This window comes from Carcharodon carcharias, chromosome 14 (assembly GCF_017639515.1).
Source record: "Carcharodon carcharias isolate sCarCar2 chromosome 14, sCarCar2.pri, whole genome shotgun sequence".
Taxonomy (NCBI): Eukaryota; Metazoa; Chordata; class Chondrichthyes; order Lamniformes; family Lamnidae; genus Carcharodon; species Carcharodon carcharias.
Window position 1 is genome coordinate 40,933,275 of NC_054480.1, and position 26,159 is coordinate 40,959,433.

A 26,159-nucleotide genomic window follows, 5' to 3' on the forward strand; every position below is an offset into this window, starting at 1 on the left:
GTTCTGGGAGGGAGAGGACGGATGCGCGGGAGATGGGCTGGACACGGTTGTGGGCCCTGTCAACTACCGTGGGTGGAAAACCTTGGTAAGGAAGAAGGAGGACATGTCAGAGGAACTGTTTTTGAAAGTGGCATCATCAGAACAGATGCGACGGAGGCAAAGGGATTGAGAGAATGGGATGGAGTCCTTACAGGAAGCGGGGTGTGAGGAACTGTAGCTGAGGTAGCTGTGAGAGTCAGTAGGCTTGTAATAAATATTGGTGGACAGTCTATCACCAGAAATTGAGACAGAGAGGTCAGAGAAGAGAAGTGTCAGTGATGCACCATGTGAAAATGATGGAGTTTTCAGTTAAGATGGCATTGTGATGTGGCATCAAGGTTCAGTCTCTAAAGATAAAGCATGTCAAATATTTTTCTTTTTGGAGCTTATTGGCTGTTAAATGATGTCCAGCATTGTGAGGTTCAACAATGTGGCCTTGCTTATTTTTAATGTCCAATTGAGGTCAAAGGATTAAACAAAAATGGGTTAAGGTTCTATGAAGACACTAATCAAAACCTGATCAGTCCCTTTGAAAATGCATTTTTTTAACAGTAATTCTGCATAATCTGTAGGAGGCAATTCTTCCCTCTTCTCTAACATTCATTTGGGATGTTTTGAATACTGAAACAAGTAGTACTTAATCCAGTCTTTGTGTTTGCACATAACTACTCTGCAGGCCGTTATTACTTGAATACCAGCTAATTGCCAATAATGATGATTCTAAAATTATCTGCTGCTTTGTTTTGTAAATTGCTCTGACCTACATCCCTAAGGGTATGAATGAAGGTAGCTTTGTATTTTTTTGTATCTTTTTCATTACAAAACTGTGAATTAATTTACAACTTCACCCTTAGTAGTTTCATCCTTACCACTGATTTATTTCTATTTTGCAAGTAAACATGTATATCAGAAAGGTGGTCCAATGGTAAAGTCAAGGTATTTGGGCATCAGTGATTCTTTCATGATTAGTAATTCAATGGGATCTATTGACCCTTCTTCTGAGCAGTGCTTTCTATAATAAAGCAAGTAATTGAGTTAATTTCCTTTATATGTAACTTTTGATTTTCTGACGAAATCATTAGGAAGGTAATTTAGTTATAAACCCAGGGCAATAGAGGGAGGATGATATTGATTTACTCACTCATGCAGTCTCGGGTATTTTAAGAAATGTAACATAATGTAAGTTTTGTTTTGCCCTTGTGTAATACTGCTGTGTAACCACATCACAGTTTGGTGGATGTTTGGACAAGAAAGCATGGTTTTTTTGATTTATTGCCCCCTGGAGGCAAACAGGGGAATGGTGTGAATCATTTTCAGCCCCAGTATTTCTGCAGTTTAAGCCAAAAAATAATATAAAGGCCGATGAGCTGCCAGGTACCAATTTGAAGGATTTTATCTAAAAATGTATGAAGTGAATCAAGCGGATTCGAACTAAATATCCACATCCATTTAGGTATGGGATGTGTGTAGTCTATTGCTTTATTAGCACAATAATACAAGTGGTTGTTCCCAGTAATGGCTATGTAGACTTATGTAGCAACAAAAAACAGTAATATTTACCTATAAATTGAAAGCTCAATTTAAATCTTAGCTATGTTGGACAGGATATTAAGAATTTTGTAGTATAGAAATCAAGCACATCATCTACTGACGTTTTATTCAAAACTGATGTCAAATCCCAATGTAAAGGCTATATCCTTTTTATTAAGATTCTCTGTTGCTCAGGCTTGGCTCTTGGTATGTTATGCGGCATTTTAACCACAGTTTTATTGATATTTTTTAATGCAATGTATCTGCTTCCCAAGGGCTGAATATGAGTGGGCGGATGTTCACTATGTCCTTTCTGAAAAAATGATAGATTGTGACATGGATTTCATTATATCGACTTTAGTTTGTGTAAATCACCAGGTTTTAAACGTTACTGCTTTATGTGCTTGTAAATTACTTTATGTACTGCAAAAGCTAGTAAACTACTGTTGGCTTCAAAAAAAATCTTTAAAAAAACTTGCTAGGTTGCCAAATTTTTATTCAACTTTTGTGAACCTAAACCAAACAAACTTGTCTGAATTTTAGTTCATGCAGGGATTTTGATGCTCAAAGTTTCACTTGTGTTTTTGGTCATGTCTCGCAGTGAATGTAATAGCAACCGAGACTCAGTGCTGTCCTATACCAGTGACCGCAGCAGGAGTTCCTATCTGGGCAGTGATGAAATGGGATCAGGTGAGATTTTGCTCCAGGAAAATCTTATGAAAGCATTTAACTATTTTCAGTAACTTTTTTTTTTGTTGCTTTTACCACAAATGAGAGAGGATATAAGATCATCAAGATATATATGGTATTTAGAAGAAATCTACCAGGTCTCATCGTTCACATTTGATATCAACGTAATCACAGTGCCATTTACTAGTTGTCTATCTGGTGATGAAAATGTCAGTTCAAATTGAAACGTAGCATTGACAACAGAGATGCACTGTGTTCACTCTTGAGTTGATGCATTTTCCATTCATGTTTCCGCATGGATTTTCATATTAGCTCATATTTCCTTCATCATTAAACCATCTGTGGAGTTTATTTCTTCATTATTGAATGCTAATTGGAAACTTGCAGATAATTATAGATGCTATATGGAAGCAAACCATCTCTAAAATGTGCAATGATACTCTACACTGCGGGAAACATTTGCTCATGAAACTTTAGTGATTGCGACGTATTTTCTGTCATAGTCCTCTACACAAGACTACTATATGATTTGAAGATTAATAAGGTGGAAGAGATGTTGAAACTTCTTTCAAAACCCTGTATAATTTTTTGTATAAATTGAAGTATGCTTTCTTTCTTCAAAAACAGGTGATGAACTGCCATGTGACATGAGAATTCCTCTTGATAAACAAGACAAATTGCATGGCTGCCTCGAGCATCTTTTTAATCAGGTACTCACACTTTATACCATCATTTACATAGAGGTTGCATCTAAAAGGTCTTAGCCTCACATGCTTGAGGTGTTGACCTGAGGCACCATGCTTATTTAAATAGATTTTTGTGTCTTTAGACTCACTTTTGTTGACTACTCTGAAAGGAAAAACTACCCTGGATACAAGCAGTGCAGAATGAGCAGTAGGCAAATGAAATTGGTCAAAAGGTTTTGTAAATATAAAGATGTCAAGCCTTACAAAATTGATTAACATTTTAAAACCTACCTATGTAGTCATATTTCCTAAATTCAAAATGCCTCCAGCAATATTTTTGATTAGCCTCCTGTCATAATTTGAATCTCGACTTCTTGTGGATTCCTCAGTTTGTTTTTACCTCCATTGACAGAATTCCACAAGGTATATAGACCCATCTATGCATTTGCTTTCATTAGTGATGGCAAGACTCACCATTCATAGTGTACCAGGACTTGTTGATAAACCCATTCTTTCCTTTATGTTGGTTTTAAAATAGAAAATTACTCAGGGTGTAGACCATCTTGGGAATTGTGAAAATTATTTCAAGCCTTTTGGTTTAAGACAAGAAAAATAATTAACATGTATCTTTTTGTGACTTCAAAAGAAAACATATGCTTCCTACCATGCTGTGTTAACATTATTACAATTACTCTTCCTTAAGGCTGTGCAACTACAAAACTGAAAATAGAAATCTTTATTAAGGGCTTTCATCTCACTGAGGAGGCTTCAGGCCAATCCTCATCCAACTATCTGCTTTGAAAACTGCTCGCAGTTCGATAACTGTGACAAATTGTCCCAGAGCACTTGAGACAATCAGCAACATGAGTTTTCTAAATAAAACAACACGCAACATACTTTTTACAAAATAGGGTGAATTGATTTTTTTTTTAAATGTTAACAGATCCTTTAAAAAAAATTCCAGGATCCAGATCCATCTCTTCACCCAAAAACTAATCTGTCCTTCCTTGGGCCATAACCTATCTGTATGCCAAGTTTCATTGAAACCGTATATTAGCCTTTGAGTTATGTTGTTTACAAAACAAACAAACAAACTACCAGACAGGGCCTACATTTGGTGGTAGAAGTAACTAGGTAATTTTTTTGCATCTACTGTTGGACTTTCTAGCAAGTCAAACACTCGGTCAGTAGAATTAATGGAGAAGAATTTAGGTGAAAATGGCTGGCAATAGGTATATTTTTAATGCGTTGTCAATACGTACACCAATTGAATGTATTTTTTTTAAGTGCTCAGTGATGAATCCATACAGTGGTAGGTTCTGAGGAAAGTGTGAGAAGTGTGAGAGAAAAGTTATTGCTCATGGAATAAAAAGGACAGTAGCAAAGTGGATACAAAATTGGCTGAAAAATAGGCAGTAAAGAGTAATAGTCAATGGATATCTTGCTGGCTGGAGGAAAGTTTGTAGTGGTGTTCCCCAGGGGAACCGTATCCAGGGATGGTACAAAGCTTGGGAGTGTTGTGAACTGCAAGGACGACCGTGTGGAACTTCAAGAGGACGTAGAGATGTTGGTGGAGTGGGCAGATGAAGTTCATTGTGGAGAAGTGTGAGGTGATGCATTTTGGTAGGAAGAAGATGGACAGATAATATAAAATAAGGGGTGAAATTTTGAAGGGGTGCAGAAAGACTTAGATGATTATGTGAATAGGTCATTAGCAGGATAGGTGGAGAGCCTAGTTAATAAACCATATAGTATCCTGAGCTTTATTAACACGGGCATAGAGTGCAAGAGCAAGAAAGTTATGCTGAATTTATATTAGACACTCATTAGACCTCAGCTGGAATAGTGCGTGTAGTTCTGGGCACCATATTATAGGAAGGATGTGAACACAATACAGAGTGCAGAGGAGGTTTACAAGAATTGTCCCAGGGATGAGAAACTTCAGCTATGAGGATAAATTGGAAAGATTGGGACTGTTCTCCTTGGAGAGGAGAAAGCTGAGAGGAGGTTTGATAGAGATGTTCAAAATCACGAGGAGGCTGGACAGAGTAAATAGGGAGAAGCTGTTCCTGCTCGTAAAAGGATCAAGAACGAGAGGGAACAGATTTAAATTGATTTGCAAAAAAAGCAAATGTGACCCAAGAAACAACTTTTTCACACAACAAGTGATTCAGATCTGGAATGCACTGCCTGGAAGTGTGGTGGAGGCAGGTTCAATCGAGGCATTCAAGAGGGCATTAGATAATTATTTGAATAGAAACAATGTGCAAGGGTGCTGGGGAAAGGCAGGGCAATGGCACTAGGTTATAATGCTCATTTGGAGAGCTGATGCAGACATGATGGGCTGAATGACCTCTTGTGCTGTTAAAAATCAGTGATTTTGTGATTCTGGAGTTAGAGGGAGAAATGGCCTGGACTTAAACAAGTATATTTAAGTAGAGCGTTTTGGTAACGCTATTGTTTGAGTTATGCAGTAGGGGAATGTAAACTAATTTAAACATAATTTAGTTTCATCTTCTCAAGCTTTAAATATTTTTGACTAATAGGCAACACCCAGAATCAACCGTAAAGAGCTATTTGCTTATATTGCAATCAGCTGTATTAAATGAAAGCAGCAAAGTTATTTATTTACCAGTAACAACCAAGAAGGATACCAATCAAAAACACTTGCTTCTGTCTCTATCAGCAGTCTACTTAAATATCCTAGCACCTTTTTCCAACAACTTAACCTCTCTCCCATTACAAGCATCACAATTAGTAATCTTTTATTATTTGCTGTGCAAAGCTTGTGAAATAAAACACCAAAAGCAATTATTGGAAATTGAAACACATTGTGATGCTCACTGAATTATTACAGGTGGATTCCATTGACGCACTCCTCAAGGGGTCGGTTATGACCAAAGCTTTTGAAGAGACAAATGGCATTAGTACGGAATACAACATACAAGGTAACGTAGGCTTTCATGGTAATAAATTTTAAATACTAATTGTCTGCATTTTTCAATGGTGTTACGTTAATAGCCATTCTCCTTAAATCGCTCTTGCTGGCCTTCATTCACTTGTACATTGGTGTACAAATACTTAATGAGTAGTGAAAGCTAACTAATCATTAGCAGAATGATACCTAGAAGTGCTTCAGCTATACATCTTTTATATTACATTTATATGCAACCAACTCCCATGTAATTTAATATTCATGATTTATGCTGTCCTTTAAATACAGAAGGTGACAATTTGGGGAGAAAATTAGATGCAACAATAGGCAACCGTTCTAAAATGTGAAGGGAAATCATAAACCCAGAATTTTATAGCCTCTGAGGAGTAAATCCTGTACAAGTTTTGATTAATACCATCACAGAATTGTCGTCCCAGATGGCCTCAAATTATTTAACCGTGTTCAATATCAATTTTCTCAACAGGACGAAACAGTTAGCATTTAGTCCTAAGTGAAGTCACAACTGGTTCTTGCCATCTGTGCTTTTTGGTGAGATTTTTGACTGCAGAAATTAGTACTCATGCAATCATGTACCCTGGTTAAACACAGAGCAGTGTTGAAGTATATGGTTTTACTTTAAACTTAATTGTATTTTTCTGCATTCTTCTCTGGGGTTAAAATTTTAATTTTAAGTACTTTGAAGAAATGTTGATTCTTTGATTCTAATTGAGGGCTACTTACACAAATACATAATTTCAAACTCATGCTCATTGTCTCGCTAAAACAGGTTTAGCTATTTTTTTGTACTTACCTGCCCCATTTCTTGGTTCAGTGTTTACAATGCTCCCTCCCTTCATAAAGTGACTTTAGGCTATGTTGTTAATTCAGAGCTTCTGTGTTGAATATAACCTCTTGAATTTCTCTGTATCGCTTTCATAGAAGTATCGTATTTGGGGAATAATGGCAGAAAATCTGAATTTTCCATCAAGCACAATATGGTGGTGCATTTCTTGCTCAGCCATTATGCATAGTATCTCCATATTAGAAATGGTTACAGAAGACAGTAATGAGAATTGTGATCACCTAAGTCTCAGAATCTCTCTTTAGAATTTCGACAGAAAGTTGACCGAAACATAAAATATCGAAGTATAATCCAATCAAATGTGCAGGAAGACCCCTGGAACTTGCCATGTTCAATCAATGCCTTGGTGGACAATGTACAGGAATATGTCGAAGGTTAGTAACTTATTTTCTAACAATTTTTGAGACCATTTCTCCCATCAGCCACCTTTCAACATGTTATACAATAGTTTTAAGTTAATGGGTAGCAGTTAAGTAAGCATTTTTATACACCTAGGTGATTTTTATGATACCTAGGTCATAGTACACAAGGATGTGCATTCTTTTTGCATTCAGTACACAAGGGTTTGTTTGACTAGAGTCCAAGCTAAGTTGAAATTGACTGTGGTGGAAATGCATGCCTTCTCAAATCATTACTGCCTGGAATCCTGGGATGTTTTATGCTTTAAATGATTTAACAGATGGAATACAATCTGCAGGATGCATAATTCTAAAAGTAATTCATTGAGTTCTTGCCAACTTAGAACTCTGCTGAAAAGGAAGACATTCCAAGTGGAATAATTTAGCAGTGCAAGACATGAATATGTTGTATATTTTGCTGTACCCTGCATTATTGTGATTCAACATATAACTGATTTGGAAAAAGCCCTCTCTAAGAATTTTGTGGATTTGGTATTTAGAGAAATGAAAATGATTTCAATTAGGTTACTAGGATATGAATAATGCTGTCAGATTGCCATTATAAAAATTATAGCTACATCAGCAGTAACCATTGATAGGCGGTTGCACTTTCACTTCAATTGAACTAAAGACTCCTTTCCCTGATCATCAACCCCACTGAAACAGTTATCTGGCGTTCACAGCTAGACATTCATGGCCCTTAACTATTTAAATATCAATAAGTTGCATTTTGAAAAGTAATTCTTATTACAATTTGTGCCTGAGAATTTCCATGTTCAGATTTTTTTGATTTTTTTTCAAACAAATACTTCATACTGTATCACCAAACATGCTGGCATCTTAATTGCAAAATGCTCTGCAGATTTGCAATCTGTCTCGTTTTGCACACTGCAGAACCTGTATGGCTTTTAATTATTTATGGGATGTGGGCATCGCTGGCAAGGCCAGCATTTGTTGCCCATCCCTAATTGCCCTTGAACTGACCTTGCTAAGTAATTTCAGAGGGCAGTGAAAAGTCAACCACATGGCTGTGGGTCTGGAGTCACACATAGGCCAGATCAGGTAAGCATGGACATTAGTGAACCAGATGGGTTTTTACAGCTTTACAATTGATAGTTTTATAGTCATCATTACTGAGACAAGCTTTATATTCCAGATTTATTAACTGGATTCAAATTCCAACAGCTGGTGAGATTTGGACCCATGACCCAGAGCGTTAGTCTGGGTCCCTGGATTATTAGCCCAGTGACATTACCACTACACCCTGTAGATGGTAGCTTATGTTTATAATGAACATATTCCTGGGCTTTTCACAGGGCCAAAGACAATGTTTTACAATTTTGTGGAATAAGTGAATTTAAAAAGTAATAATTTGAGCACTAATGAATGGTGGTTTACAGCACAGGCTCTATCTTGCCATTTGAAATTTTCAGTATTTGTACCGTGGGATATTGCTTTGGATGATGTATTCATTTAAGTTCTATGGTACTGCCACTTGTTTCTTCCAATGGTTATCTTGAAATTTTTGTCCCTGCACTGCAGTTAAGAGAAGATACTATTAACATTGCTGCAAGTACTTAAGTGCACTTGTAAATTGTGCTCCAATTTGTTAATTGATTGACTTGTGTTTTAACTTAATTTTTTCAGCTGCATTGCTGATTTAATACTGAGCACATTGGTGAGTTACAATGGAACATAAACATGTTGCAGACATTTCTACTGGCTTATAGATCAAATGACACGAAGTGGCACCCCTTATTTCAACACTTTGGAAGTTCTTGCTGACTTTCACGTAGACCTTTGGAATATTATGCTGCTTGCATCACTTCAATAATAAGGCTCAAGTTCTTAAATACCAATGGGAGTGCAAATCACAAATATATCCTATTGTATGTTGAAACTATTTTCATGTCGTCAGGAATTTTAAGTGCAGCCAAAGAGAGAGGAACAGTACTTTACCGCCAGATTGCAACTCATCACTTGGCTCCTGAACTAGTCCCATACTTTGTGTTCCTTCTTTCTCTTATCTGCTTATCTGCTCCCTTTCCCCTCTTTTCTGCCTCTCTTATCTCCCCATTACCTTTTTCTGTTCCCTCCCTAATGTCTGCTACCTTCTCCTCCCTTTCTCCTCAATACTTGCTCTTCTACCTCCTCCTCTCGCTGTTCTTCACTAACTCTTCCCTCCCAAATGCTGCTTCTGTCTTCTCATTTTCTGCTGTCTATCTTGGTCCAGATATCTTGGTCAGTGTCCTCCAAGCCAGCTTGACCTGAATACTGCACTTGGTCTTGCAACATCATGGCGGATTGAGTTATATTTTTGTGTCTTACGTTATTCTAATCCGTAGAGTAGACATTAATTTAAAACCTATTTTCTTCAAGATGTGTAAATATTACATTTTAGTAATTTCTATAATTGCTTCCTCAGATGGGAAAAATCAATTGCTTTTAGCTCTACTTCATTGCACAGGTAAGACAAATTTTAGTCATTGCAATTAAGCTAAGCCAAACTGCTGTTTTGAGGGGGTGGGAAAGTTTGTGCATTATTTTATAACTCTTTGTAGCATAGCCCAATGGAAACCATATGTTACAACTCCAAGTAATATTTGTATTGAGAGCAAAGAACTAAGGTTATTGGTAATTTTTTTTTTAACATCAAAAGCCTTGGAATTTAAAGGCCTAAGTTAAGACAGAAGACCCATATGAAAGAAGTAAATGTTAATTTGGTTGTGGTCCATATGCAATAACTAGTTCTATATTTTCAGTAACTAGTTATCTATAATGAAAGCGGAGTGTTTAACTTCAATATGCAAGACTATTACTTGGAGGCACATTCTGAAGTGATTATTTCTCAATATAAAAAATGATTTGCTGTAATTCTGTGGTAATGTTACATCGTCCACATGGAACAACTTGTCAACATTGCTATCTGGTTGGTGTGAAAATATTTAATAACAAAAGCATATTTTCATAAAACATGTTTTCAATGGACTTGAGATTTTAGAACACAAAATGGAATGCTCTTTGCAGTTCCCTTTTTCACTTCTTTTACATGACAAATCAAAATATAGTTATCAACCAAAACTTTTCTAAAGATATGTTATCTTAAGCTTATGGCTAACTTATTTCCAGCTTCAGTCAAGCTCGGTTAATTTTCTTCTGAAGCAACAAGTCTAATTTCACTTTGTGTTCTGTTGTGCAAACGTGGATGGCATGAAATCTTATCCCGTGTGATTGGGAACAAATGAAAGATTATTTAAAGTTTATGACGGAATTGCTGCTTATGCTAGCCTTTGGATTTAGTTATTGTACCTGATTTAATGTTGTTCTCAAAAATCCAACAACAGAATTTGCAGTGTTTATAACGGTGAACTGTCAGCATTTTCCATCCTTCCCTCTCTGAATCTCAGCTCAACTTCAGGATTTTAGCAAAAGGACAAATTAACATGGAAATCCTGAAATTGTGGTTAGTCATTGAATGTTTGGCTGTCTGGACCCCTTAGCCTGCACCTGAGGCAGCAATTAGTAAAATCAATTGATCTGACAAGAATTTTGCTCTTTTCCACTTTGTACCACTGAGGGAAAACCCATCAATGTTTGTTACTGCAGATACTGGAAATCTGAAATAAAAACAGAAAATGCTAGAAAAACTCAACAGGTCTGGCAGCATCTTTGGAGAGAGAAACAGTTATCGTTTCGAGTCCATATGGCTTCTCCAGAGCGAGTCATACGAGCTTGAAACGTTAATTCTGTTTCTCTCTCCACAGATGCTGCCAGACCTGAGTTTTTCCAGCATTTTCTGCTTTATTCCATCAATGTTTGAGCCTTGTTTAGTGAAGTGAAACTGGGCTTTTTATGATCCAATGTTGAACAACTGTTAAATATTTTTGAAATGTTGCCAAATGTCTCCATTATGATTTAATGCATATTTTTAAAATAACTAAATTTTTTAAAGTTTACGCAAGATATTTCAACTACCATAACCCCAGATGTATGTCCCAATTTTCACTTTACTTTCAGTAAAATCTCTACAAAGTGATTTGATTATTTGTGCCTTTCATTTCATTCCCTGGTTGACTGCCTGAGAGTTTTTTAATGTGACTCACTGTTTCGACTGTTGATGACATCATTGCAGCTCGAATGTTAGGAATTCCGATTTAAACTACCAAAACTATCCATTGTACATCAAGGGGGTTCAGGGTGCCAGATTGCTCACTGCAATTTTCTTTGAGGCCTGCAAGTATCCTTGTTTCGCCACTGAACCCCCAAATCTGTGTCATTGTCATTTATTTCTTTCCATAAAGTTCCTTGAATGCACAACGCTCCTTATATCATTTTGGCTGTTAGTGACTGGATTTTTCTGCCACAGGTGCCCTTCCTAGCCATTTATTTGTATAGCCCAGAGTCCACTTTCTCATTTGTTTGGGCAAGGTAAAGCTTGATTTGTAAGGTCGGAGCTGGTATTCCTCGGATTTTTTGAGACTGGATTACACTTCTTTACTTAAGAAGAGGGTAGAGTATTTTAAATATGAGGAGAATGTGTTTTATGTGATTTTGTAGAAGTAGTGATTCACTTTTTTTATTTTCATAATCTACTTTCAAACATGCTTGTGGCATAAATGGTTTACATTTTGTAAACTTTCCAAGATGTGTTGTAAATACAATATCCTTCTGTCATTCATCTGATTCAGGCTTGCTGCTTTTCCTTAAAATATCCATAGCAACACTGGCAACTTGTGAAGCCTTGTGGACTTAGTCATGTAAGAGACAAGAGACCTCTTGATGAATTAAGAAGCATCAGCCAAGAATGTTAATAAAGTGCACTTCAAGAATATATATTTTTTACATATAGTACTTAATTTTTGGTTCCTGGTGGCACAAGAGCTTCTGTTGTGGCTTGTTACGAGGGTGTGAGATCCCATTTGAGAACACCTGAATTATGATCAGGTGCAGAAGTGCTTTAAGTTAAAACAAAAAGTTTGTGAAAGTTCAGTTGTTTCCGTTTCTCCCCCTCCCCCCACCCCCCACATGACCACCATACATACACACATTGTAATTCTCTTTCTCTTGGTCTCTCTCCACCTACATCTGTTTCTCCCTCTTGCTCTCTTTTTCCAAGATTCTCCCTTTCCACAAACATCATTGCTTGACCACTAGCTGAGGTATAATTGCACCCTAAGCCACATTAGGTTCTTGTACTCCAATGAAAAAGCACCAAGAACATTAGCTGTTCATTGAAGCATGAGTTTTGATTCCTCCTCCTGACGACACAGTTTTTTCTTCCCTTTACAGACCTGGAGATACAATTACGCCGAGATGTCCTCTTTTGTCAAAGCCTTGTAGCGGCCATCTGTACTTTCTCTGAGCAGTTGTTGGCTGCTTTGAACCACCGGTATAACAATAATGGAGAATATGAAGAGGAGAGCAAAGAGGCCAGCAAGAAATGGCTTGAGCAGATAGCTGTTACTGGCGTACTTCTCAACTTTCAGTCGCTGCTTTCTCCAAACGTGGTCAGTGAACGTGCATAACTTTACACATCATCATTTGGTGTCTACTAGACAATACAGAGAGACTTCTCTATGGGGTTCAGGGAATTGTCCACATTTTTTTTACAAGTGAGAGAATGTAGACAATTGATGATTTTTAAGTTACAAGTGAATTATAAAAGCTTACAAATTGAATAATTATTCATTGATTTCATTTTGTGTATTTTTGCATTGGGGAATGCAGCTGTGTTGGCAAACTGATGTTTACACATTTTAAGTAGAAAATTTGTATTTCTCAACTCTTTGTCATTAGATGCCTAGTGGTTCAAATTCCTGTGTTCAGTAGTTTTAACAGAAATGATGTGTTCAAAACTTTATGTGCTGCATTTTACTTTTTCTCCCTCCCCCTCTCTCTCTCTCTCTCTCTAGCCTCTGTCTGGAGGTTTCATATGGTAATTAACTTCTAGAAAATAGATTGGATTTTCCTCTTGTATGTCTGAACCAAGTACCTGATTTTTAATGATACCTGTATCCGTTTGCTGTTTAACAACACCTGCACCTCCTTGTAACCCTGTTCTGACTTGCGAGATCTCAAAACCCTTGCTAATTGTGGTCACTTGATAAAAATGTGAAGATATATTGTTTCAAAATTTGTCTTGATAGAGGTAGAAGTGAAATGTGCTGCCAATTCATCTGAAAAAGCCATAACAAGCTTTTATGTCTAATGACAATGTACTGTTGAGTGGCAAATGAGATTGAATCCCAGAAGTCACTATACCATACATCTCAAAATTCCTTCCCTTCCTGGGCATGATCTGAAGATCCTTTTATAAAATTGTAATGGACACATGTTTTATGTTTCAAATTTATGTTAAAGTAAGATAATATGCAGGAGAGATTTAATTGAAGCAGTTGCCTGATAGATGCACAGGCCAACTGCATTATTGACTTCTCTTGTTTCTGGAGTTTGGATGTTACTTGCTGTTCACTTCAGTGAAGTGGAATTAATAATTATCCTTTCACTTCTGCACAGAAAGATGAGCGCATCATGCTGGAAGACACCAAGGTCGCTTTGTCCGATCTGGATAATGTAACATTCTATTTCAGGCAGCTGGAACATGAATACCCAGTAGCAAGTAAGGATTTCACGTACTGTATTATTTTGAATATTAACCAGCATTTATGGTCCATAGTGAAATTCTGTTCAAGGTGATGCACTGCAGCAGTAATTATGAACCAAAATAAAACCATAATTGGAACAGAGAGGTTTTGTTTCAGGAACATCGTGCTTCTTGAAGTTGAGCTGCCTGTCCCTTTGTTGTCAGCTGTGTACCTTTTGTAAGAAGCAAGAATTTAGGAGTTGGGGTGATGCAGTAGTTCAGGTGCTGGTTTTTCATGTCTGCAAAATGTGTTACAGTCCAATCCAAACTGATGGGATGAAAATCTCATGCTGGCTTTGGGAGTTACTTGTGATAAGAGTTTGGGCACACGTTTATCTAATTCCCAGTGTAAATAGTTGAGGTTGCTGAGTTGACAATAGCAGAGGCTAAAGGTTAAATGGTTGGAAAAATATCATTGGTGCCCTCTGCGGTTGGGGCTGAGACACATTCTTCGGTCAGGAGAGGGCAAGTTGCACTCTGCATGTAAACCGTAGTGTACCTGACTTAAGCTGCTTCAGAAAGGGATATGTGGTGGTGGGATTAGAGGAAGATCCCAAAAAAAGAGAAGTCAATGGACGTGAGTTAGAGATGGGAAGTAGGAGGGAGTAGGTGCTTCTGTCATGAGGAAAGTATATCCACCCTCCGCCCTGACAATGTTGAGGGCTAGGGCAAGGTGGTTTCTTAGTGGAGAGGGAAGATGGTCAGAAGCGGCATCTTGACTCATACACCCATGCCTCTTAACAGCTATTTGCATCCAAGGAAAATGATAAAGCTGAAGAAAAGATCACCAACTGTGACCAGGGAATCTGGAGTAGATAGATAAAATTAAGAACCATAAGGGAGAGAGATCTTTCTACAAACACTTTCAGGATATTTGTACGCATGCTCGAAATAATAAATATGGGTTTTGGAATTTCACGAACTTTCTTCAGGTCTCCAACACAATTGTTCAGTTTCATGGTGTAAATATGATCATCCCATCATTAGAATGAATTTAAAGCTGTTTAGGTTAATTTTTTTTTTAAGGGTATGAGGACTCTAACTACCCTTTGGCATTTTAGTATAATATTCCCGCCACTGAATCCTGATTACTTTCAGCCATTTGCAACAAAAAAAAGTTTTATATCGTGAATTAACTGAAATGATTGGTGATGACTTCTATGAAACAATGAGGGGGCAGGGCATTTGCTATCAGACTTGATGTTGCAAGTGAATGGACCTGATCCAGCGGCAACACATGCAAAATCAGTGAAATCAAAACTATTTAAAAGAGCCATGGGGCAGAATCGTCTCAGATTTGCACTAAGTGCAGTAACGGGTCAGTAAAACGATGTTTTATCTGCTGGCTGCGATGGTGGCTTTTCTCACCATTTCGTCCCAAATCAACCACATTAGTTATGAGCCCCTGGGAAACATGGTTTCCATGGCGAGTGGGCTGTCATTCACCCGCCTGCCACCACTACCACCCCGCTATCACACCAGGTGCCATATTTCAAGTCCAGCCACAAGCACACATCTCGGCATTTCTAGACCACCACTGCTGCATGGAAGACATTGCCCTGAAACTGAAGGAGACTACAGACCCCAGGTTCAGTGAAGCATCCCTCGAGCAGCTTTTGGATGCTGTGGAGGCTCACCGGGATGCCCTCTATCCCCTCTCTGGCTGCAGGATGGCCAGCAACAGCACTAACCCGGCTTGGGAAGTGGTGGTCAGTGCAAACGCTCTTCAAAAGAAGACTGCCACCCAGTACCGCAAGAGGATGAATGATCTCCTCTGTTCTGCCAGGGTAAGTCACTCTTCTCATCACTCTCAACTCAAACACACACGAGCCCATCACACTTTCACAGGGCCCACACTCACTGCCGGTTCAAGGAACATCACCATTTACTTTCTTACACACACTGTCACTGTCCTCATCCCGTCCATGGGACCACTCACCAGCCAAACAGACCAGGCATACTTATCATCTGGCCTGGCAGGCATCCCGCTTACACTTTCTCCATCTCTATTCATGCTAGACAAGCTGGCACACAACAAAAGGGAAAGATTGCAGACTGGTGACGGAATGCCTGAAATCAAGGTCTTCACAGACTATGAAAACAGAGTCATCCAGCTGACCGGCAAGGATCTGGACCATTCCTATGCTGACGATGAGCTCAGTGATGCTGTACCAAGAGAGGATCCAGCAATGCGACATCCATCAGACACCCATGCTGTGAGTAATGTGTCCTCTTTCACAGGCCACTGCCATGGGCTAATTATCTCCCCTTGCTTTTTCAGGCATATCTGCCAAACAGTCGACAGGGTCCACGACCCAAGTCCTCCAATCAAGCCCCGAAGAAGCCTCTGAAGAGGAATCTGGAGTCACCCTCCCTGAAGTTCCATCACAGCGCTCACCCACACCCTCCACCAGTATAGAGACACACACCTCGGTGGGACCTCGTTTTAGATTAGCTCCGGGATTACATTGCACTGCCTGATCCACAGCAGGTGGAGGCAACGACTTCTCAGCTTTCTGGTACCCGGAGGACTGCAGGAGGCCAGAACTTGCTGAGCCCAAGTCAGATGACGAGCCTCTGGAATCGGTCATGTCACAGCTGCTGGAGTTGCAAAGGTAAGCTCAGGAACTTCAGGAAGGGATGTCCGCTGCAATCCTCAGATTGCAAGGCACAATGGAGGAGTCCTTCCGCCTTCAGTCAGAGGTGCTAATGCCGGCATTGCAATGCACTGAGGTCAACACTGGTAGGATGGCGGCCACCATGGAGACCTTGGTTCAGGATTTAGCTCCTGCACTGCTGTGTGGTCTCAACTCTGTTGCTGATGCCATAGTGTGTACCCGAGACGGGTGCAGGGCAGCTTGGTCTCACTCCAGCTACCCCTTCCCCGTAAGGAGTCAGCCAGGGGCCCGTGGGCACCCATGGGGAGGAGGATCAGCAAGTGCACACTTCAGGCCCGTCCACCCAGGAGACTCTGGGAGTGGTCATCCGATCCAAATCCCCTCTTCCTGTGACCTCCGCAGCTCCAGCTTCACAGGCCGAGGAGGGTGGCACTGCCACACAGCAGGACCCCGAAAGCAGGCCGGGGCACTCCAAGTCTCGGCCCTCCAGAAGAAACTAGCTAAAGTCACAGTCAGCAGGCTGCCTCCTACTCCGCTGTGGATGTCCGGGGAGCACCAAGACATAGCAGCAGGATTAGGAAAGTTGAGGAGAATTAGTTGCACAGCCTGGGCATGGGTGTTAATCACTTGTACATAATGTTCACTATTGTCAATAAACTCTCAAGAATGTCTTCCTGCCTGTGGCTCCTTGTTCTGATGAGCAGTGTTCTTGTCACACAGATGTGAAACCTTTCTGCACAAGATAAAGGCAGGTGTTTCAGTCCAGGGCCTCTTCCCTGTGCTTTGTGCAGCCTTCAGACCAAAGTGATGGTTCGGATTCTCTCTCCCTGGAAACATTACTGATGCCTGAACCTTGGCAGTGCTGGTCATTGCTGCCAGAATGTAGTGGGCAGGCGCCACAGAGTTCTCTCATTCTCTTGATGTGCCCTCAGCACCTTTTAAGGAGGGGCTGGTCCCCATCAATTCAGCATCTGTGACCAGTGATGCTGTGCTCTTGAAGGGTCCGCTGAAGGCGGACAAAGGATCAGATGCTTCTAAAGTTTCATGGCTGCGTCTCTATGACATGACCCTGATCACAGAGCGTGTGAGCTGCCCTCGGCCAGACAGGAGTCAGACATTCTCAGAGGCTATGTGAAGATTTATGGAGTGTCCTCACTGTATGTCATCATCGTCATCATCCTCCTGCAATCAAGCGACTATTAAGGCCCCCACAGTGTCTCCATGACAGGAGCATTCTCGGAGGGTAGTCACACTGCCATAAGCCAGACTCTAGTCAAATGTTCACAGATGCAATGTGAGGATCTATGGGATCACCTCACTGCATGCTGTCATCGTCCTCCACAAATCTAGCAGCTATGAGGGCCCCCCAAGCACGCCTACCTCATCGAGCCAGTGTGAGGGCCTCATCCCCGTCATTGTTGCCTCCTCACCCTCATCCCCGTCCACAACGCCCCCATCTCCTCAGCCAGGCGCAGCAGACGATGATGATGTGTGACACTGTCTGTGGACTATATTGCAGGGCTCCACCAGACCGTCCAGGCACTGGAACCACACCTTCAGCATCCCGATGGTCTGTTGCACCAATTTGAGAGCTGCAGCATGAGCCTCATTACACCATCACTCTGCTGCAGTCTGAGACCGCTGCATGGGTGTCATCAGCCACAGCCTCTGTGGGTAGCCCTTGTCCCGGGGCAGCCATCCCTGCACTTTCTGCGGACCCAGGAAGACTTCAGGGATCTGTGACCAACTGAGGATGTAGGCGTCGTGCACACTCCCTGGAAACTGTATTTCTGATGGTCTCATACCAGCTGCATATTCAGCGAATAGAACCCCTTGCGTTTGATGTAGTTCAGTGTGTTGCGATGGAGATCTGAGCGCCACATGTGTGCTGTCGATGGTATCTTGAGCCTGTGGGAAGCCCTAGATTTGGGCGAATTCAATGGCCTTTGCATCTTGACAGTCCTGGTCCTGGGCGAAATGCACAAAGTTTTGTTCCCTTGCAAAGATGGCATCCGTGACCTCATGGACGTGTTTGTGGGTGGAGGCTTGAGAGATCCCACAGAGGTCACCTGTTGGATCCCTGAAAGGAGCCACTGGCATAGAATTTGAGCGCCATGGTCACTTTCACGGCCATGGGCAGTGGATGCTCTCCATGTTCCTGTGGCGCCAAATCCTGCAGCAGCTGGCAGATGTGACTGACCAGTTCCCTAGAAGTGTGTAATCTTTGGCAACACTGGTTCTCGGTCATCTGCAGGAATGAAAGGTGACACCACAACGGCTCGCTGTGGCACTTGGGTGGTGTGTGTGGGAGCCCCAGACACCCCTTGTTCCTGCTTCTGCTCCTGCCTCTGCGCAGCCAGGAGCCTCAGTCGCTCTCTTCTCCGTTATCTTTGCACTTTGCAGGCCACCAGGCATACAGCTAGTTCACCAGGCTCCATGATCCTGATGTACTTCTTCGTGACAGGATTTACTATCATTTGGAAGCAAATGGGTGTATTAGTGAGAGGCAGCATGGTTTTGTGAAGGGGGGGTCACGTCTCACTAACTTGATCGAGTTTTTCGAGGAAGTGACAAAGACGATCGACAATGGAAGGGCAGTGGATGTTATATACATGGATTTCAGTAAGGCCTTTGACAAGGTTCCTCATGGCAGACTGGTACAGAAGGTAAAGTCGCACGGGATCAGAGGTGAGCTGACAAGATGGATACAGAATTGGCTTGGTCATAGAAGACAGAAGGTAGCAGTGGAAGGGTGCTTCTCTGAATGGAGAGCTGTGACTAGTGGAGTTCCGCAGGGATCAGTGCTGGGACCTTTGCTGTTTGTAGTATAATAAATGATTTGGAGGAAAATGTAACTGGGCTAATTAGTAAGTTTGCAGACTACATTAAGGTTGGAGGAGTTGCAGATAGTGAAGAGGATTGTCAAAGGATACAACGGGATATAGATCGGTTGGAGACTTGGGTGGAGAAATGGCAGATGGAGTTTAATCCGGACAAATGCGAGGTAATGCATTTTGGAAGGTCTAATACAGGCAGGAATTATACAGTAAATGGCAGAACCCTTAAGTGCATTGACGGGCAGAGGGATCTGGGTGTACAGGTCCACAGGTCACTGAAAATGGCAATACAGGTGGATAAGGTAGTCAGGAAGGCACAAGGCATGCTTGCCTTCATTGGCAGGGGTATTGAGTATAAAAGCTGGGAAGTCATGCTGCAGCTGTATAGAACCTTGGTTAGGCCACGCTTGGAATATTCCGTGCAATTCTGGTCACCACATTACCAGAAGGATATGGAGGCATTGGAGAGGGTGCAGAGGAGGTTTACCAGGATGCTGCCTAGTCTGGAGGTTATTAGCTATGAGGAGAGGTTGGAGAAACTCAGATTGTTCTCACTAGAGTGATGGAGATTGAGGGGCGACTTGATGGAAGTTTACAAAATTGTGAGTGGCATTACAGAGTAGATAGTCAGAAGCTTTTTCCCAGGGTGGAAGAGTCAATTACTAGGGGACATAGATTTAAGGTGAGAGGAGAAAACTATAGAGGAGATGTGCGGGGCAAGTTTTTGACGCAGAGGGTAATGAGTGTCTGGAATTCGCTGCCAGAGGAGGTGGTGGAAGCAGGTACGATAGTGGTGTTTAAGAGGCAGCTTGACAAATACATGAAAAGGTTGGGAATAGAGGGATACGGACCCCGGAAGTGCAAAATGTTTTAGTTGACGGGCAATATGATCAGTGCAGGCTTGGAGGGCCGAAGGGCCTGTTCCTGTGCTGTACTTTGTTCTTTGTTTTCCTGCAGGATGAAAGAGACAGACATGTGGTTATCATGGGTGTGCTCAGAACCTGTCCTGGTTAAGTGTGACAGCCCCTTAATGTTTCCCGGAGAGTGCTGGCCACCACTTGAATGGCCTGAGATTAATGCACGACATGGCTGCTGCCTTAGCTTGAACCATGGGGGAGACTGGTCCAAACCGGGATGATGACATTGCAAGGGGCTGTGAGCATCTCCACCAGAGTCTGCTCCATGGCCAGCTTTAGCGAGGAGGTTGTACAATGTGTGCAGTCTTCCAACTGTTCTGCACTCCACTAAAATGCTCATGAATTTGCAGTCTTTGCCGTGGGTTGAGGGGGTGGGGGCGCGATGAAGATGAAAAGCTTTGGAATACTTGGTGGCACTTTGATGCTTCTGCACTGCTTGAGTGGGCAGAGAAGCTAGGAGCCCGACCCCAATCATATCAATGTGGCCGCATCTGAACTGTCTCAGCTGCAGAGGACTGGTCCCTTTTTAAACCGGGTTCCTTCACGCGTGACCACTTCCCTCACCACCACCCCCCCTCCAGCGGGCCACTAGTTGCTTCAATGGCATGGCTGCCCTCAACCACCCCCCAATCCCCCAATGACACTAGTCACCTCAATGGCAGGGGCTTTTTTTTTTTGCAAAAATTTATGTTGCTCATAAAATATCTGAAAGAACATTACAAAATATTTCTAAATGGCCATCACAAAAAGGGCAATCATATTCAACTTTTCCACATAGATCACAAGGTGCTTCAATACAATCAATGAATATTAGTCATTTCAATATGGTTATTACAGACAGTCAGACAGTGCTGTGGTATTGGAGTCATCGACATACATTATGTTGCACTGTGAAGTGCTTCAATTATGCCACATTTAGTATTCACCACATACATTCATTGTGAGTCATACAGCCCGAAGAGTCTATGACAGTTCCCTGCCTCTCTGTGCACTGTGGCAGAAAGGTCTTAGACAGCGACCTTTCCCCATTGTGCCTTTGTGGTGGCTGCCCCAAGCTTTAGTGTGTTCCTCAGCATGTGGTCCTGGACCTTGGAATGTGCCAGTCTGCAACACTCATTCGGGGACAACACTTTTCACTGAAAGACCAACAAGTTTTGGACAGACCATAGAGCGTCTTTCACCAAATTGATGGTCCTGCAGCTGCTGCTGATGTTTGTTTCGGTGCGTGTCCCTGGGAACAGCCCGTAGAGCACAGAGTCCTGTGTCACAGCACTGCTTGGGAGGAACCTTGCCTTCTTTGCAAAGGCACCTTCCACAAGGAAGTGAACACTGGTCTCTTCTGGTCAACGTGCAGAGGTGGTGAGACTCCTGGTGTGTAGGAAGGATCTGCCGGGGAGGGCCTTTCTCACCACCAGCCAAGCTACATATTGGTGCTTATTGGAAAGTTCTGGCGATGAGGCATTCTACCAAATGACTTTGACAGTCTGGGGAACCATCCGACAGGATCCACCATCTTCTTTTCCCGCAGAGCCTCTAGGACATTACGTGCCAACCACTGCTTGATGGACTTGTGGTCAAAGGTGTTTCTCTACATAAATTTTTCCATTAAGGACAGGTGGTACAGCACGGTCCAACTGCTTGGAGCGTTCCACGACAGCATGGCCAGACCCATCCTTCGCATCACCGGGGACAGGTAGAACCTCAGCATGTAGTGACACTTGGTATTTGTGTACCGAGGGTCCACGTACAGCTAGATGCAGCGGCACACAAAGGTGGTCATCAGGATGAGGGCGATGTTGGGCACGTTTTTTCTCTCTTTATCTAGAGACCTGTACATTGCGTTCCTGCGAATACGATCCCTTTTCGATCTCCAGATAAAGCGAAGGATAGCCCGGGTGATCACCACTGCGCAGGAGTGAGGAATGGGCCAGAACTGCGCCACGTACAGCAAAACCGAGAGTGCCTCATGCATGATGAACAGGTTCTTACCCGCAATGGCCCTCTATCAGCGGTCTGAACGGAGGATTGCGGACTGGTCTCCCGCCATCATAAAACTGATTGTGCCATATTGTCCTTTGACGCCGCTGACCACGCCCAATGTCGGCGGGCACAAAAACTTCTCTTGGTGCCTGATGGACAGGATCCTGGATTATAGGCAACTTGAATCTGCTGGTTTAACTGGACACAGACCAAGGAATCAACAGTGTTATCAAATGAGGCTGGCTAAATAAGTACCTCCACATTAAATTTATTATTATGAACTCCAGCAATTTTTACATAAACGTGCATGCTAAGTAATGACCAAAAGAAGCATGAATCAACATTGATAGATTCTAAGGTGTAATTTTTTACTTGGATTATGTCTTTCATCTGGATTATTATTGTGTAGGCCAAAGTGTTAAATTTAAAGAGAAAAGTTCTGAAGTTGCGCAATTTGACTGAAATCATCAATTTTAGACTCAACACTTCAGAAAAAAATGTTTATTTCAGAATCTCTGGTTTTGAAATACCAGAATATCTGTAGTGAACTGTTTTAGGGGCATATTCATTACATAATCAGCTATTGGAACGGAAGTAAGCTTTTCCACAATGGGCGTTAGCTTAATATTTAAAGATTTCCATGCCAACTGCATAGTGTACTGGTTTGAAATATTCAATTTTCCTTATTAATACTACATTCCAGAATGAAAACTGATTACGATGAATCAGTTTCATTACTAAATTTGAACTCTGGACTAGGGCAGCAGGGTAATGTTTAGTTGAATCTATTATTGATTAACAATTAAGCCAAGAATTAAAAATCTAGCACAGTTTTACTTGATTCTTAACTAGAGGAACATATGGTAAATATGTTTGGATTATATGCACTTCAGCAATGTTGCCCAAAGGAAAATATGTATGTCCCAGGTTTTTCTGAAGTAAGCTGATCTTGCAGTGTGCTCTGTTAGGTCGACTTGTTCATACAAATTTTAAGGTTTTAAGTTTTCTCTCAAAGTTGCTGGATGTGCAAGCTGAAAAGAGTGTGGCAAGAACAACAGGGAACCTTGGTGAACAACAAGATAAATGGTGCATCTCCTTAATCGATGAGATTAAAGGATTGAGAGATAAACTGTCAAGACTGACAAGGGTGAAGGATGAATTAGTGTGGTTAAATCTCATGTAAAATTGGGGAAATAGATAAATGGAGATAAAAAGGTTGGATTGAGAGAGAGAGGAAAAAGAAAGGAAAAGTAAGAAAATGTGAAAATTTAAAATGACACATTTTTAATCTCCAATAACAACCTTAAGGGATGAGACTCCATACTTTTAATTGTTCACTTTCTAGGAAAGAAGTTGATTGGCAATCATTAACCGTTATTATGTCATTAAAAGCACAGTTACTAGGCTTAACTTTCCATGGTGTATTTAATGGCCAATTGATCTGCAAATGCAGAAACTTCATGAAAATCACAGGGTGGGCTAGAATGAGATGCTGTTTTCACAAAGCTAACGACAGTGACATGAATCATCGAGCAACTTATGGCGTTTTGCAGCTCATGGGTTATCTCTTTGCAACAAGTTGCTGCCCAAAGTGCACATTAAAAATGACTTGGATCATTCACATTGTTATTTTTTCAGCAAGCTGGTAATTATATGTCTCAAAATACCAGGCATACGTTAACTAAAAATGAAAATCCAATCAATATACATGCCTATCATGGCTCAGAGTTCCCTCTCGGTGAAGAAGTGACTGCTTTCACCATTCACCTCGCATACAGTTACCCCCAGACTTCTTCTCATAGCTTGCCTGGAGATTTCTACTAAGTTGACATCTGTTTCAATGTGCTGCTGCCCTCTACAGGATCTGTGAGTAGCTCAAGCAGCAACAAGGGTTTTCAATAAAGCAGATTGATTTATCTTCACTGAGGCACAAACTGTAAGCCAAGATTTATTTAAAACAGTACAGGAAATAAAATAGAAATTGGTACACTTAAGATGGGATTAAGGAAGAGAGATGAGAAAAAAAAGCAGAAATTGAATTTTTTATTTTTCTAAAATCTACATCAATTTTCTTCTGAGGGATTGAGACTCCACACTTGTAAAAACAATTTTCCAGGGCCACAGACATTGTTCCGCAGTAGTTATCATTTATTACACCATTCAGCAACTCACTTCCTCCTGAATGTTTACTTATATATGATTCAAACTGCTTGATCTATATGAGATAATATTGTACATGCATGTTCTGTGGCACTCAGCTTTGGTCAAGAAGGCATTAATGTTTATAGTCTCAGCTGGTTAAATAAGCCGATTTAAATTTTTCCTGCTACATGGATTCTGTCCATGGCAAGCTTCATCAACAAGCACAGCACAACTTTAGCAAAGTTGCATCGTACTCCATGGAGGTGCATTGCCTGTAATGTAGTATCAAATCCTATTTGTACCGTAAAATAGACTGTTCTGAAATAACCTCATTGCTTCCAGAAATGGAAAAAAATGACAGTAGTACTGGATATGCCGATCTATATGTACAACATCTAATTTTAGCAATTAAATAGAACACCTCCTTCTCAAAGCTTTTAAGCTGTAATCCTTTGACATTTAAATATATAACATTCTCCATTGGACTGCTCTGTTGCTGGACTTTCTATTCTGGGATGAAAAAAACCATGTTGGGGATCACCTTACCTCAAGGTTGTAAAGGCTTGCTAATATATTATTGGGGAAATTCACTACACCGCTGCCACCACCACCACCAACCACCCCCCCCCCCCCCCCCCCCCCCCGCCCCCCCGCCAACCATCGCTTCCTCCACCATTTGACCTCTGCTCACTCTCATCTAAATAAATAAATTCTCTTTCAACTCTGAGGACCCTGTTCATCTTTTCCTAATGCCTGGTTCAAATGAATGATTCTCCATCTAGTGTGTACCTTTTTATTTCATCGGCTCTCTATTACCTTTTGATTTTATCTTCTTCGCTGTTTTCTGTTCACTTTTTATATAAAATGGATCAATTTAAAAGTCCTCAGGCCAACATTTATATTGGAGCAAGATTAAATTAAAATAACTATTACTATTGAATTTAGCTGAATGCTGTAATTCTGGTCATCTTGGGCTTTTGTAGTTTAGTGCTTGATGTCGCATTTATTTTTTTTCTTAAATTGATGGGCATAATCCTTGTCCACAATACCTGACTGCAGTTTATATAATTGCACAACACTAGGTTTACATGCTAATTTTACTGTGTATTTGGAGGAATTATTGAAGATCTCTTCAGTCTCTAACTTAGCATAAGGTGGTGGAAACATTCAAGGTGAATGGTTAGGTCTCGGAGGGTGGTTACTGGTGCAATGTGCCAAATGGCCTCCGCTGAGCTGTTAAATTCCATGATTCTAAATTTTCATCCACGTTGACCCTACCTTCTCACCAGACACACACATCCATTTCTGACATTGTAAGATAAAATACAAGCTGCTATTGATGTCATGGGCTCTGTGCTTGAGTGTGTTCCATTGATTAGACTTGTATAGAATGTATTTTTAACGTGGCTACAGATTTTTTTTTTCTGAATACTGATTGGCCTGGTATTTCTTTTTCTTTTAAACACTTTTTTCCAAAAGTCGAAAGAGTGTGTACCTGGCAGAGTATTTTGTTTTCTTAGTGTTTTGGTTGCCTGCACTTTCTCCCCTGCACACTTTGAAGAATACATGCTAGTTGTTTTCTTTTACTCCTAGTCTAAATGAACTGCAGCCTTTGTGGTGGACTTGTGTTGTAATACCAAAATGGTTCTTAAGTGCTGATTTTAATTTTATTTTGCAGACAACTCTATCACTTATCATATAGATGGAAGTCGGCAAGCACTGAAAGTTATCTTTTACCTCGAAAGTCATAATTTTGCAGAGTTGCCTCCTAAGTTTCAGAATGGTGGAAGTTTAAAGCTACACACCGTTCTGTTCACCCAAGGTAAAATTGCTTTCACTTAAACATTGCGGTTGTCCTTTTATTTAAGTATAATATGACAAA

General features: G+C 41.0%; 1 protein-coding gene across 1 annotated transcript in view; it reads left to right on the forward strand.

Annotated features, from left to right (window-relative positions):
- Window positions 1-26,159, forward strand: part of prex1 (phosphatidylinositol-3,4,5-trisphosphate-dependent Rac exchange factor 1) — a 222,355-nt gene that overhangs the window by 179,693 nt on the left and 16,503 nt on the right. The window contains exons 27-34 of the mRNA XM_041204802.1: window positions 2,171-2,259; window positions 2,887-2,969; window positions 5,803-5,893; window positions 6,988-7,116; window positions 9,566-9,607; window positions 12,430-12,647; window positions 13,657-13,759; window positions 25,956-26,099. Of these exons, the coding sequence (XP_041060736.1) occupies window positions 2,171-2,259; window positions 2,887-2,969; window positions 5,803-5,893; window positions 6,988-7,116; window positions 9,566-9,607; window positions 12,430-12,647; window positions 13,657-13,759; window positions 25,956-26,099 (899 nt within the window). The remainder of the gene's footprint in view (window positions 1-2,170; window positions 2,260-2,886; window positions 2,970-5,802; window positions 5,894-6,987; window positions 7,117-9,565; window positions 9,608-12,429; window positions 12,648-13,656; window positions 13,760-25,955; window positions 26,100-26,159) is intronic.